This window comes from Dunckerocampus dactyliophorus, chromosome 1 (assembly GCF_027744805.1).
Source record: "Dunckerocampus dactyliophorus isolate RoL2022-P2 chromosome 1, RoL_Ddac_1.1, whole genome shotgun sequence".
Classification (NCBI taxonomy): Eukaryota; Metazoa; Chordata; class Actinopteri; order Syngnathiformes; family Syngnathidae; genus Dunckerocampus; species Dunckerocampus dactyliophorus.
In genome coordinates, this window is record NC_072819.1 from 21,986,054 (window position 1) to 22,002,306 (window position 16,253).

At 42.3% G+C, this 16,253-nt stretch overlaps 1 protein-coding gene across 3 annotated transcripts in view; it reads left to right on the forward strand.

Moving 5' to 3' along the window:
* LOC129170635 (nephrocystin-4-like) overlaps positions 1–15,324 on the forward strand; it is a 270,848-nt gene extending 255,524 nt beyond the window's left edge. The window contains exon 29 of one of the 3 annotated variants that reach the window (XM_054758947.1): positions 15,206–15,324. In XM_054758947.1, the coding sequence (XP_054614922.1) occupies positions 15,206–15,229 (24 nt within the window). In that variant the 3' untranslated portion in view covers positions 15,230–15,324. Of the gene's footprint in view, positions 1–1,022; positions 3,539–15,205 lie in introns of those variants that run through there. The other 2 variants (XM_054758770.1, XM_054758861.1) reach the window with 2 other exon arrangements.
* Positions 15,325–16,253: the final 929 nt, after the last annotated feature.

Consider the following 16,253-nt stretch of genomic DNA (forward strand, 5'->3'; position numbering starts at 1 on the left):
CTCGTAGCCAGAAGAACTCAATCAGCTTCGTTGGCCAGGCCACGGAGATCGCCGCTGGTCAATCAAGGAGAGTTAGCCAATGCCGTGCGCACTGGAGGCGGAAGCTGGCTCAGAAAAATATGTGGGAACACAAAACCACCATCCTCCGAGCCCAGCAGTGACAGCATATTGTCCATTAGATCCACAGCCGCACCATCACCAAACCCGGCAGGGAAAGCACTTTATCTGCCCTCTCCCCCACTGACAGCCTGTACCCCCTGCACAGAAACTGCTTGAGAGACTCGTATATACCTCTTCGCAGGAACGTGTGGAACAGCTGCATGCTAGGAAACTCCGATATGGCGCCTAATACTTACATGCCCAAAACAATCTACAAAGGTCCCCAAACAAACCTGGAGGGATGAGAGGCTATTACTTATCTGACAAATACACCACATGGTGACACCGTTATTAAATCCCAAATTTGACCCCTATAAATTGGATTGACTTGACATTTCTCACACAGCTCAATCCATCTGCAAAACAGCCACTGTAATTTTAGGGTGTTCATTACGAAGTTTAATGCATAGCTTTAGGGGACTGACAAGCACATGTCTGTAAAATTTGACAAAGATTGGGTGGAAAACATGGCTTCCATCAAGCAAAATAACTAACCGAGCAACTAATTACCCATAAGTCTTTTACCATTTGTCTGATAATTAATCAATTTGGAGGATATCTGTATTACATGTGTTGTAGCACATCCTCCAAAGCATTTTGGGCACAACCCTTATGGGACGCCAGAAATTTAGGAAAAAAAATGCACCGGAAATACGCAAAACCAGCAGGTACCAGGCAGATACGACTATCCTGTAAGTGTGATTGACTTGGTGTTACACAGCAGTGATTATGTGTTCTGTTTCCTAAGCAGTATAGCTAATAGCCATGTTGTCCCAATGTTTCACACCAGTGCATGTCCACCTCAAATGTGAACCATGTAAGTGTATCTCTGGTGATAAATGGGTTGCTATTTTGTCTTCCAGCAGTTATTTTTGCAAGAAACCTTCTTCAGAGTAATTGCAACAGCAGCATGGTTTGCTCCCTCAGCCAGATCCAAGGCACCTGATAACACCACCTAAGTGCTGCAAGTCCAGTAGCTGTCGCCTCCACATTGGGGGTAGTGCAGACACACCCCACCTCCCCACCCCCTGCTGTCTGCTCACCTTGTTAGTGTGTTAGCTGGGCTCCTCTGACTCCAGCAGAGCAAAAAAGGCGAGGACTGACTGGACCGATGCCTCTTATTGCTCTCATGTGGAGCCAGAACTACACTTCACCTCCCTGATGACCTCCAGCTCCATCCAAGCAGGTGCAAACAACACTATAATGGAGGGACATCACTGTATGTGTGTCTTATAAGGGCGTCCAGCCATGTAGAAAAAGCTTTGCAAATAGATAAATACGCAACCTAGCACCAACCAGCTCTTTCAGCAACACATCAGCGTGTTTACATTATTTTTCAAAGCTGCCCATAACACAGACAAGAATTATGCACCACGTGTGCTTTTTACACACAGATTACACACTTCTTTACGCAACTAAACGCTGCCCTCATGCCGCCCCAATGTGTGATTTCAGTGTTATTCCATAACAAGTGTGTGACAAAAGCATTGTCGTGTGTAGCCAGCCACTGTCCCCAGCTGCTTTCGTCAGCAGACATATCAACATGGCACTGTTATTACACAAACGTTTAATACAACGTGGCGAGGTGTTACAAAGGCAAATTACAGTACTCCCTCCTGAGAAATAATGTGAGCAGCAACAAGCGTCTTATGCATAGTGCCTACTTGGTTCAACATAGCCATTGATACTTCATTGGCAAAAGTGGGTACTATCACTAGTAGTACCTGGTCAGCCCGGTTTCTAAGCAAATAGAGCCTATTAAACCACTGCTGGTCACTCATTGGTCGAGCAGATTTATCTGGAAATGCCGCAAGATTGTAATATCTCAGGATGAATGGCAGAAAAGGACCAAAACAATAAACTAATGTGAGCTTAACCTGCTGCTGTGCTTTAATTATGGATGCTGCAGTACTCCACTTGAGGGAAGGAGTCTCCAGTCTCCACTTTGTTGTTGTAGTTTCTTGCCGCCCCCAGCCCCTCCCAAATGCAATTTGTCCTGTGACACATGGCAACAAAAGTAAAAAAAAAATAAACGTCAATGCTGACATCATCTCTCCTTCATGTTATATATTAACTCTGGACAATTTCATTTTTTTTTTTTTTTGACTGTGAAGGACATATATGGCAGGAGCTCTGTTGAAGATACTGGAAATTTTAACTATTTGTGTGCTTTCCTGACTACACTTCACAAACAAGATCAGCACTGCTTGCTGAATCCCCCAACTTTAACTTGGATAGATGAGAGGTACAGATTCCTTGAGATAAAATAGTTACAGGTGTTGATACCTCCTAGCAAATCAAGCTAACAGGCTAACTGCTGAAGTTCAAAGTGGTTGCCTAGCAACAATGTCAAACATAAAGCAAAATGACACTGGCTGTGGCCAGGAATTGAGAATCTGCAATTCAAATCAGTGAAAATTCTGCAAATATAAGGATGGAAATATCACTTCTGAAACCAGATATTAAATTTAATTGGAATAGCCTCTATAAAATGATCACGGATGTCCATAATGATGTCACAAACATTATTAAGGAAAATAGCGCACTGAGCAAGGACACCAAAGCACTAAAAGAAGAAATCAAGGAGTTGCAGGATGAAAATGTGGACTTGCGCGCTGCTCTTAAGGAAGTTAAAAACCCTATAGAAGATATCAAGGCTCTGCCGGACGATATTGAAGTATTATTGAAAGACAACGCTACCTTGCGCGGTGCTCTTGAGGAAGCTAAAAACCCTAAAGAAAATAGAGCATTATCAAAGCACAATTCAAGGATAATGCTGCCTTTTGCACCACCCTTGAGGAAGAGAAAGAAGCAAAGGAAAATATCACAAAGCGAATGAAAAACGTAATTGACGAGATGGATAAGAATGCACGAATGAACGATGTGATCCTCACAGGACTCCAAATTACACCCAGGTCAAGTGATGTTCCTTCTATAAAGCAACAGATTGCTAATTTCCTAGACTCAAAGGAGGTCTCACAATATGGCAGAAACAACACCCCACCGGTCACTGTTAAGTTAATCAACAGAGAATTCAAAACTGCACTGCTGAAACAGGGAAAGAAGCTGAAAGCCACAATGCTGTGAGCATCTGACAAAACCTAATGCCGACATCGCCAAGAAAACACAAGACTTGAGGAAGCAGGGAAACATACAAAGCACTTGGAGCAAATCTTCACCAAACTAAATGGAGGCCCAGGAGAAGATATCAACGATCTGGATACATATTAAAGATCATATTACTATGACAATAAGGATAATGGAGGACGTAACCAACAAGAAAGAACCATGCAGCTACAAGGATTACATTCAAGAACAATGACCTTGATATAGTCGTTGCAAGGGCCAGCTCAACAAAGAAATAAAATGAGGAACTCATGTACAGTATCTACATGCAGTGACACTCCACAGTACAGAACCAAAGACAGAGGATGTTGATATCAACAGGGGAGAGAGGAAAGGTTAAAAAGAAAGAAAAGGAAAAAAAAAAAAAAAATATATATATATATATATATATATATATATATATATATATATATATATATATATATATATATATATATATGTATATGTATATATGTATATAACATAAACCTCCTTTTACATAAATTCCACTGAACATAAAGAATTTATGTAAAGTTTTCGCATCGTATTACAGAAGAAATTCCATATAACATAATGCAAGTGCAAGTCTTTTTTTTTTTAATCAACTTTATTAATGCCTCAAGTCGGTGCAAGTTCAAACTAACACTTGGTGACGCCTTCTGACGCATCACACTCTCATTGGCTGATTATCAGGGCACCGCCTACACTCTCATCTCATTGGCTGATTAATACAGCACGTACGTGAGTTTGTGTGAGAGACAGGCTTGTCCCTTCAAACTCCTTCCTCTTCGTAGTCGCCCTTAAACTAACTTACACAGTTAAGTTAGGTTACAAATTAAAATTTTGCACACAGCATTATCGTGTAGTGCATGTGCGTTTGTCTGTGAGACCAGCTGACTCTTAGTCTCTTTGAGTCGCGTTTCGACTAGGCTAGTCCTCCTCCTCATTCCTGCCTCCACTTGCGCTCCTGATCAAGACGTCTCGTGAACGGTAGGATTGTTTTTGTTTTTCAGTTTTATTCATTTACAGTAATCTTATTTATTACCTTATTTTATATTGGAATGTTACTCTACTATTCAATTCAAGATTCAATTCAATTCAAGAGTTTTATTGTCATATGCACAGTAGAACAGGTAGTTCTGATGTGCAATGAAATTCTTGTTCTGTTCATTCTCCCAGCAGAAAGAAAGAAAGAAAAACACAAGAAAATGAATAAGAACAGAAGAAACATTAATAACAATAAATTAAGCAACAACAACAGAAGAGACATTAGCTTTTTCAAAATGGGGACTTGGAAGAGCCTTCAAAGCACCTTTCATGTTGCTGTAGACTTGGTACAGGATGCTATTTGCCCTCGTGGGAAAGCCTACATGCTGGTAACATTCGGGGAGAACAGTCCCGAGGCTCTGTGTCCACAAGACGCCGAAGTCCGATCTTCCCGGCAAGTGGCAAATGTCCCCAACCGGACCGCCGAGTCCAGTAAATCCTCCGCGAACACACAGCACTCTCTGATCTCCCGTAGCTGCAATCCTTGCTCTCAGCTCGTCCATCCTGTCTTTGAGAGAGCGGACGCTGGCCAGCAGCAGGCTCGGCAGCGGTGGCCCAGTCGCTACAGCCTTTATCCTAGCACGCAGGCCGCCCCTCCTGCCTCGCCTCCGCCCCGGACGCTCCTGGGCATTTAGCTCACCAGGCCCGCAGGCTGCTGCGTCCTCCCGACACAGAAGAAAGCCAGTCCGAGAGGCTGAACGAAAGCTCATGGTGAACCCCGCCGATGTTCAAAAGTTGTCTCTATGCTGCAAAAGTTGTCTCTATGCTGCAATGCAACGCAGCACGTTGAATGTCCAACATGAACAACAAAATAGCAAAAAAATAGAAAAAAAACGGGAGAGTGAAACAAAGACGTCTGCCACGGAGGGCGCCATCTTGTTACTATGTTCATGGTAACGTTTTCTTATATTTTCCCACCATATTTGGTGGACTTTTAATATTTTGAAGTGCCAAAGGGGTGAGTTTGAGAAGATCTTGGAATGGATTAGGCTATTTACATGTATTTTACACTTTGTATAACATAAAACCCTATAACATAAAGGTTCTCGGAACGGATTATTTACGTTGTAGGGGTGTCTACTGTGTGTGTATATATATATATATATATATATATATATATATATATATATATATACAGTGTTCGCTCGTTTAACGCGGGGGGTTAGATTCCAAAAAAATACCAGTGTTAAGTGAAATCCGTGCAGTAGAAGTTGATTTTTTTGTAGTTTTTTTTGTAGTTTTTTTTTGTTCATTATATATGTTTTTCGTTTACAGAATATGTCTTTTCATTTATTATATGTTTTTTTAGTTTACAGTACATGTTTTTTCGTTTATTACTGTATATATGTTTTAAGGCTGTAAAACCACTCACCACACACTTTATACACTTTTCTTAGAAATGAGAAAATATATATGTTGTGCATTTACAGGGCCTTGAAAGCGCGGACCATGCCTTGGTCCATGGGCTGAATCAGTGATGTAGTGTTTCCAAAATAAGCCTGTCTCGTCCATATTAAAAACTTGTTCGGGTCTATATCCCCCCTTCCTTGATGATGGCTTTAAATTTGTTTATGCATCCGCAGAGGCAGCCTCTCCATGGTCTTGTTGCGGACAGTTAAAGCCCTTTTCGCATCCTTGTTAAAATTTGTTGCTGCTGTCATCCTTAAGTTATTTTCCTCCTTTATGGTACGAAACGAAGATTCATTTATTCCGTAATGACGCCCGACAGCTGCGTAAGCTCTACCTTCCTTTAGCATGTCCAGAATTCTAACATTTTGTGCATCTTCCTCTGTATTTTGGGTGCAACTGCAGGTGCCTTTGTCGGTGCAGAGCATTTAGTCGACATTGTGAGTTTTGTCGGGGAGAAAACTTGCAAGCATACAGCACTAAAGAGCCACACTGCTAGCGATTGAACAATTATGTAAATTAGGCAAGCTGAACGAAAAAATAGCATGCTACACTGTAAAAAATGAGTATAAGCAATTGATGTGATACGAGGAGAGGGGTAGCATTAAAGCTTTGCTTCTTCCTACTCCTTTTTGGACATGTGGAACTGTGACTGAAGCATTCCATGTACACTGTATGCATGTTCGAAATAAATTAAACCATAAACCATAATGCAGTATTATACTCAACAGTCCTCCTTTGCTGCATTAGTCCGTTTTCCAAGTCTTCTCTTGGAAAACTGTGTCTTCTAATACACAGCTAGAAAGAATTTCCATACTATAATTTCCGGACTATAAAGCGCACCGGTATTTTAGCCTCACCCACTAAAGTTCACGAAAAAAAGGATTTGTACACATATAGGTCGCATCGATCTATAAGCCGCAGGTGTCCGCATCAAAACATGGAATATTTAGTATACAGAAAGATGTTACACAGAAATAATTTTTAAACTTTTAATTAAATAAATGCTTTTTTTCAAGTAGTGCCGAACACGGCTGTCCTCGTCATTCTCGTGGAAACCGAAACAACTAAAGTCGTCCTCGTCACTTTTGGACCCGAACAGCCCCACAATTCCCTCGCCACACATGCCGCGGGTCTCTCTCCTTCTTTCATTGTCACTCTCAGCACCACCCCCGCCCAGAGGCAAATCAGCCCCAGAGCCCATGCTGTCTTTCCCAGCACGCAGCAGTCCATCCCCCCCGAAACCCGCCAACGACAGTGGACCTACCGCCACCGCCCCGCGCCGCCAAGATTCTCAGGCAGACTCCAGCAAAAGCCGCTAGATCGATATCACATGCACCTCTCCACGTGTTCCCCATGATGAGTAGTGATGTGCGGATCGATACTAAAATATGAATACCTCCGATACCAGATCTTTAGGCTCTTAAATTGGTTCACAAATCAAAATATCGATACTTTGATACTTACGGTATATCATTTGAGGTAATGTATATTAACAGAACACAGTGGAAAGTAACTAAATTATTGAGACCTTGTCTAAATGTTATGCAGTTGTTTACAGTAAAATAAATGAATAAATTACTGTGATGTCTTATATTCTTTATTTTATGAGCTATGCTATGCTATAATTTGAAATGCACTACATTTTTAAATGTACGCAACACGTTAGGTGTAAATGCACAAAGTATCGCATCTGTAGTAGATAGGCATTGCCTGAATTTTAAATCTGTGGTATCGCACATCACTAATGACTGCTCCAAAGCACAGGAGATGTCACTAGACCAGAACGCGACCACAAATAGCCGTATCACTGTATAAGCCGGACGGTTCAAAGTAGCAGCTTATACACCGGATATTTTATTTTTTGGGGAAAACAATGTGCAAAGTAATAGCAAAAGATTGTATGACTGGCATGAAAAAAAGGAAATGTCCCCCTTTTTTAATCTGAGATTCTGAACTTAACCAGCATTGTCAACTAATGCTTAACTCCACTAAAGTGAAATAGTCATCATTATAAGGATATACAGAGAGGAACAGTCTGGGGTTATTTGTTTTGTTTTTAAGTAAATAAGTGCAAAAAAGTAAAAGAGGGTGAAGAAAGGAAAACAAATGAAAGGAGAGAGGAACGTTAAAGCAGCCTGTTTTATCTTGAGGAGGCAGACTGGGGTCAGATTAGATGTGAAGTACAAGTAGGAGCTCCTAACAAATTGAAATTCAATTACCTTGCTACTCATCTGAGCAAGACCTCCTTTGAGCCTTGTCTGGGAAACACACTATGTGTTTGACTGCAAGACACACACACACACTGGGGTTGAAAGACAAATCACCCCTTTCAGTAAATGGCAGCAAAATTCACACTGCTGCTTTCATCAGTCCCTTTTTTTCTCAGAGGCTTTATTATTTATTTTACTTTATTGTAGCACAACACTAAAAACTAAACAGCAGTGGTCCACAGCTGATGCAAATTGCAATTCCCTCCCAAAAATTGTGTGTAAATGCTGAGAGATGCTGTTAACTCATTCAATCAAGTCCAGGACCACAAGGCTGGCAAACAGCTTTTACCCACAGGCCATCAGGCTCCTCAACGACGCACTCGCACACGCCGCACGCAACACACGCACACACTCATAGCACATTATTTATTTATTTATTTGTATTATTTACTTGTATTAATGTCTCTTCTGTTGTTGTTGCTTAATTTATTGGTATATATGTTTATGTGTTTATGTTTCTTATGTTCTTATTCTTTCATTTGTTTTCTTTCTTTTCTTGGGAGAATGAACAGAATAAGATTTTCATTGCATGGTATAACTGCTGTTGTACTATGCACATGACAATAAAACTCTCTTGAATCTTGAATCTTGAATCTTGAATCTTGAATCTTGAATCCCAGCCATTTTTCAAGACAAGACAACCCCTTCTGTTCCGGACATTTTAGGCAATTTTGACTTATCTTTCAAAGCACACCGAATATTGTGTTCTATGGCTATATAAACATGGAAATCAAGCTTTTTGTGAAAAGATACATTTCAAACATAACGTTCACTTTGACACAAATATTTTTTTTACTTTTGTGACAGCTCAAATATCTAAAAAACTATACCACAACAAAACACAAAAACGTTTTTTTTTTTTCATCAAAATAATTTATTTACAAATATAACACCATTAACTATTTACAATTTTCACATTTGGAACTGTGATTTGGAAATTAACTATGTGAGTTGGAACCGAACTATGTGTGTGCATGTATGTGCATGTGCATGCGTGTGTGTGCATGCGTGCACGTGTGTGTATGCGTGCGTTAAAATTTCCCTACAATGCGTTTTCTTTTCCCGTGTGGTCCACAATGTAACAGCTGCCTTTATGCAAGGGCTTCCTCTTCCTCTTATGTGTGTTTCTCCTTCCTCTCATGATTTCTGCAGAGCTCTTATCAAATGCACTTCTGCCACCTAGTGGCCGTTTTCATGGCATAAAATTGCTCTCAAGCCTAATTTGTGAGGAGTTGCATCAGCACCTCCTTTAGCCTCTCGCACAAAGAAAACCCTAAAAAATGTATAAAGACATTGTTGCGATCAGGTGTTCAGGTTTATAAAAACGTATAACTACATTTTTGGTATTGAATGAGTTAAGGAAGAACTTAATTGAAGACATTAACACTGGTTAATACAATCAGAGCATACCATAGCAATCCCTAAATACAACAGCAATAATAATTTTGTTTTTATACACTTTAGTTTGAATGCTCCTACAATTCAGATTGTTTTCATCCAATTGTTATTCTAAAAATGTGTAGGGCTACCACAACACTTTATTAGTTACACACTTTTTGGGTTATGGGTCCCAAAAGAAGAAATGGGAGTGAGACAAAAAATATTGAGGAAGTAATTTATTTCAAACAACCTTTAAAGTGAAATAGGCTATTCATCAGCTGATCAAACATTTAAGACCACAGCTTTTCCTGGCCAAAATGTGGATTCAGTGTCATTTTGTGAGGTTTTCACACTGTCATGATCTCTTGATGGCCAAGGCAAAAAAGCTTTCTCTCTTTGAATGCGGTTGGATTGTCAAGTGGTACACACTAAAAATTTCACTGGCCGGAGGATCCAATTGACTGTCTGTCAAGACACACGATGATCCTCTGTCCAAATGAAGGTTGTTGCTGGTGCCAAGTGCAACCGTCAGACGGCATCTGCAAGGGTTTTAAGAACAAAAAACGTCTCCTTCAACACCACAAAATTGCCTGTTTGGAATTTGCATGAAAGCACCAAACATGGGACATTGAGAGGTGGACGAAAGTTCTATTTTTCTGATGAGCAAAAATGTAACCTTAAAGGTCGTGATGGTTTCCAACGTTACTGGCATGACAAGCAGATCCCACCTCAATGTTTTCCACATTGCATAGTAGGGGTGGGGGAATAATCGATTCTTAGATGCATCGCAATGCGGACATTGAAGATTACTAATCGATTCATAAATGTCAATAATCGATGCTGATGGAACAAAAAAATTGGAACAAAAAGACGGAAAGCGGAAGTGCCACCCAGACAGTTTATGGTGGCGCACCTAAGACGCTATCAGAATGGGTGAGCGTAAACGCCGACCCCTCTGGATTTAAAGCAAGCGTCTGGAAGCACATCGGCTTTCATGTAGTTGAAGGTAAAGATGAGCTGGCCGAGATGCTGCAGGTTTTATCTCCAACCAGTTTCTCCAGCAGGTGATTTAATTGATGAGCTCCTTCCCTCAAATTGAAGGTGCTGATCATTAAAATCAACTGCTTTAGTGACTGGCTAGTAAGAAAACCTGCAGCGTCTCGGCCCTCCATGGCACGAGTTTGACACCCCTTACCAGGCCTTAACACCTTCTAGACCAGAAACTCTTTCACACCACTCACCAACCTACCTGCACGCCTGGCCTGCTCCTCCCCTTCACCCTTTCCTCTGACCCACTGCCTCCATTGAAGATCTGTAAAGAGGATGTGCATCAGCTCTTTCAGAGACAAAACATTAAAAAGGCTCCAGGACCTGATGGTGTGTCCCCCTCCTGCCTGATAGTAACCAACTGACCCCCATCTTCACCCGGATCGTCAACCGTTCACTGAAGCTGTGTGAAGTGCCCTCCTGCTTCAAATGCTGAGTCCCCAAGAAAGCTTCTTCTGTGGTCATGAACTCCTTTGAGCGGCTGGTGTTGAGCCACCTGAAGGACATCACATGCCCCCTGCTGGACCCCCTGAAGTTTGCCTACAGGGCAAACAGGTCGATGGATGATGCAGTCAACATGGGACTGCACTACATCCTGCATCGCCTTGACTCCCCAGGGACCTGTGCAAGGATCCTGTCTGTGGACTTCAGCTCGCCGTTCAACAACATCATCCCTGAGATCCTCCACCAGAAGCTCTCCCATCTCACTGTGCCAGCCTCCACCTGTCAGTGGATCACCAGCTTCCTGACTGGCAGGAGCCAGCAGGCGACACATCCAGCACCCGGACTCAGTGTGTTCTCTCTCCACTGTTGTTCTCCCTCTATACTAATGACTGCACCTCAGGGACCCTTCTGTGAAACTCCTGAAGTTTGTAGACAGCACGACAGTCTTCGGTCTCATCTGGGACGGCGAGTATTCTGTTTACAGATGGGAGATGAACCAGCTGGTCCTCTGGTGTGGCCAGAACCATCTGGAGCTGAACCCGCTCAAGACTGTGGATATGACAGTGGACTTCAGGAGAAGTTAATTATTTGTTATATATTTCTATTGATGTCTGTGTATATGTGCAGTGAGAGCTAATTTAACCAAAGTGAAATTCCTTGTTTGTGAATGCATATTTGGCCAATAAAGCTGATTCTGATGTGAGCGCATCTCTGACTGTTGTTGCTGGCCATGGCTGTTCGTCACCATAACCAGTGAGCTCAAAGAAACAGGCTGTCAATTCACTGTGCTGCACATTTTTCTTCAGGTGTCAGGTAGTGAGATTTAACCAAGATGATACTATCATAACCCTACTAGTTGGCATCAGTTACAAATGTACACTGCACTTCTATTTGTGATGTAAGGGCTAAGCTACGTGCTCGTTCGACTGCATTTGTCATGGGCACCGCTGATGACTACAAAAAGGCCAGATATGACCTGAGGAGGTCCATACGGGAGGCCAAAAGACAGTACAGACAGAAGCTGGAGGGCTACTATTCCACCTCAGACCCTCGGCGCATGTGGGCGGGGCTCCAGCACATCACAGACTATCGACAGCAGAGTAGCGTACCCACGTCCAGCCAAACCACACTTCCAGATGAGCTGAACGAGTTCTATGCCCGCTTTGACACCCAAACTCCTGATGAGCAGAGAGGGTGGCTGAACCTGGGGAGCACACAGGACTCACCTCTCATGGTGACATCAGCTGATGTGCGCAGGGTTCTAAACAAAACAAACCCACGAAAAGCAGCAGGGCAAGACAACATCTCAGGACGTGCACTTCGGGTTTGCTCATCAGAGCTAGCTGATGTGCTTGCTGACATATTTAACCTGTCGCTTGCACAAGCATCTGTACCGACCTGCTTTAAGTCCACCACCATAGTGCCCGTACCCAAGAAGAGCAACGTGACCTGCTTGAATGACTATCGCCCTATAGCACTCACTCCTATTGTTATGAAGTGCTTTGAAAGAATAGTCATGACCCACATCAAAAAGAGCATCCCGGCGGCAACTGTGGACCCTCTACAGTTTTCATATCGCCAGAACCGGTCCACGGATGATGCAGTCAACACTGCCATCCACACAGCCCTTTCTCACCTACAGGGCCAGGACACATACGTCAGAATGCTATTTATAGACTATAGCTCTGCTTTTAATACAGTCTGCCCCCACAAACTCACAAATAAGCTCCTCACACTTGGCCTGTCTCCCTCCCTCTGTAACTGGGTGTTTAACTTTCTAACAGGCAGACCCCAGTCAGTCAGAGTCCACAACCGCACATCCAGCTCAAGAATTGTGAGCACTGGGACCCCACAGGGGTGTGTGCTGAGTCCGCTCCTCTACACGCTCTTCACCTACGATTGCGTGGCCTCCCAGAACAACACCAGCATCATTAAATTTGCGGATGACACTACAGTCATCGGACTGATCACTGGTGGTGTTGAAACGTCATACAGAAGAGAGGTGGCGGACCTCATAGCTTGGTGTCGTGATAACAATCTCCTTCTCAATACAGATAAGACTAAAGAGATGATCATCGACCCAAGAACAAGGGAAAAGGAGCCACATAGACCCCTGTTTATTGATGAGACTGAGGTGGAGAGGGTGAAAACCTTCAAGTTCCTTGGCACACACATCAGCGAGGACCTCACCTGGTCTCACAACACCCAACAAATTATGAAGAAGTCCCAAAGGAGACTGTACTTCCTGAGAAGACTGAGGAAATTTGGCATGTCCACCACAATCCTGAGTTGCTTCTACAGATGCACTATCGAAAGTGTCCTTACCGCCTCCATCACTGTTTGGTACGGTAACTGTACAACACGTGATAGGAAGGCACTCCAGCGGGTGATCAAGACCTCACAGAACATTGTTGGGGCAGCCCTCCCCTCACTGCAAGACATTTATAAAACTAGAGTCCTACGCAGAACACACAACCTCATCAAGGACAGCACACATCCACAACACTCATTATTCACACTCCTACCGTCAGGCAGACGCTACAGGAGTTTGAAGTCCAGGACCACAAGGCTGGCAAACAGCTTTTACCCACAGGCCATCAGGCTCCTCAACGAGGCACTCGCACACGCCGCACGCAACACACGCACACACTCATAGCACTTTATTTATTTATTTATTTATTTGTATTATTTACTTGTATTAATGTCTCTTCTGTTGTTGTTGCTTAATTTATTGGTATTTATGTTTATGTGTTTGTTTCTTATGTTCTTATTCTTTCATTTGTTTTCTTTCTTTTCTTGGGAGAATGAACAGAATAAGATTTTCATTGCATGGTATAACTGCTGTTTTACTATGCACATGACAATAAAACTCTCTTGAATCTCTTGAATCTCTTGAATTTGTTGTATTCTGTTGTTATAACTGGTTAAATCGAGAAAGATTCAAACTTTTAAAAGTTTATAAGATGTTGTTTTAAACTGATGTTTTGCGGCTCCAGACTATATTCCTTTCGTGGGTGAGGGGGCAAAATGGCTGTTTTGATAGTCAAGGTTTCCGACCCCTGCTCTAAGCAATCAGAATCAGAGAAATCAAAAAATAAATGACATCTGGTTAGCGCCCTCACTTAAACCATGCAAAGTTTTATGATCCTGCATTTTAAAAGTATCGAAACTCGTTAGGAGCCGGAATCGAAGGAGGAATCGGAATTGGGACAGGAATTGTTCAAATTCAAACGATGCCCAACCCTAATAGTGACACACACCCGCACGAGTCTTATTGAGTGCTGCAAGAGGCGCAATATGAGTATAAAAGTGACTATAGGTGTCAGTTAGTGTCTAGAGGGCTCTAATAATGTTAAAAAAAACATATTTAGATGCTCGTCAGCAGGTTTTCTATGGTCTCTACGAAAATAGTTGGCTTCTAAATAAGGAATCCTACTTCACGAAAATTCACTTACCACGGTCGGGTCTGAAACAATTTAACCATAATAAACAAGGAATTACTGTATATATTGAAGGGAGAAGGTAAATCAAACATGTAAAAGCACCATCGTACTTTGCTAAAGGAGCAAAACAGCATTAAGAAAGAGCAAATAAGCAGTTAAGAATGGCTTATCGTCGTCTACAAGAGCAAATACATGCTTCTAAACAATCCCCTTTCATCCAAGACGCTTTGAGTTAATGGATTATATACAAATAGCAGTAAGTGTCACTTATGTAACCCTCTTAACCCATCAGTGTTCATTGCTTGACTTTGCTTATAATGACTTGACATTATGTTATATGGTCTTAAGGACCTTAAGGAGATCATCTTTAATAATAATTGTCTCGCTGATTAATTTCTCCTCCTTAAAGTCCTCCAGCGCCTGCATTGAAACTGTAAATAAGCTTAACTCAATGAAGGTATGAGGTCACATTGAATGAAGGTATACTGCAGCAGTAATTGACAAATGAAAACTAGTATACAGACTTCATCTTAGGAGACAATAGGGCTTCAGTGATTGGTTGACTAGTTGAGGACAGCTAATTCAGTATTGACAGGTCGTGAGTGACGTTGTATAAAAGCTGAAGAACCTTAAGCAAGATTATAAGAAAATGAAGAACAGTTGCAGTGGTCCAACCACTGTATCACTGTACCAACAAGCCTGATAACCAACTCAACTCACTGCAGCAAAAAAGGACTCAGCAAGCTTGTTGTTTGAGGATTTGTGCCAAAATAGAGGAAGCAGTAAACGAGTAAAACAAAGGCAAATCATATGAAAAAGTGTGCTTTCCAGAAAAAACAACAAAGAACTGTGGCAATGCTAATGTGTGAGTTTATGTAATGTCTTGTTGATGTCTTATAGGTCTTAGGAGGATTCGCCAGATAGTTGAATCTCGGATTCATTAGGAGCAGTGTGGTTTTTGTCCTGGTTGTGGAACTGTGGACCAACTCTACATACCTACATCCTTGAGGGTCCTTGATGGTGCATGAGAATTTGCCCAACCAGTCTACATGTGTTTTGTGGACTTGGAGAAGGCATTTGACTGTGTTCCTCGAGGAATCCTGTGGGAAGTACTCCGGCAGATGGGGTATTGGACCAGCTAATTCAGGCTGTCCATTCCCCGTATCACCAGTGGCAGAGTTTGGTTTGCATTGCAATAAGTAAGACCCGTTTCCAGTGAGGGTTGGACTCCCCCAGGGCTGCCCTTTTTCACTGATTCTATTAATTACTTTTATGGACAGAATTTCTAGTTGCAGCCAGGGCGTTAAGGGGTTCCGGTTTGGTGGCTGCCAGATTGGGTCTCTGCTTTTCGCAGATGATGTGGTCCTGCTGGCTTCATTTAGCCGTGACCTTCAACTGTCACTGGATCGGTTCACAGTCGAGTGTGAAGCGACTGGGCTGAGGATCAGCACCTCCAAGTCCATGTCCGCGGTTCTCGCACAAAAAAAGGGTGGACTGCCATCTCCAAGTCCGGGATGAGATCCTGCCCCAAGTGGAGGAGTTTAATTACCTTGGGGTCTTGTTCACGAGTGAGGGAAGGATGGAATGAGATCAACAGGAGAATTGGTGCAGCGGCTGTTTACAGATGTCGTTTATATATAGATTAAACAGTTTTGTTCCCAGTATTGATCCTTGGGGCACGCCGCACGATACCTTCAAGCTCGCAGATGTATATTCGCCTAGCTTCACATATTGCCTCCTGTCTGCTAAGTAGCTTTTAACCCAGTTCAAAGCTAATCCTCTGATTCCATATCCTTCTAATTTTGTAATTAGGATATTGTGATTAATTGTATCAAAGGCTTTTGTCAAATCCATAAATACTGCAAATGCACACTTTCTGTGGTCTTTAGTGCCATGGAAGTTGAAATGTTGGTTCTGTATCCGTATTGGCTGTCCGCTAGTAATTCAT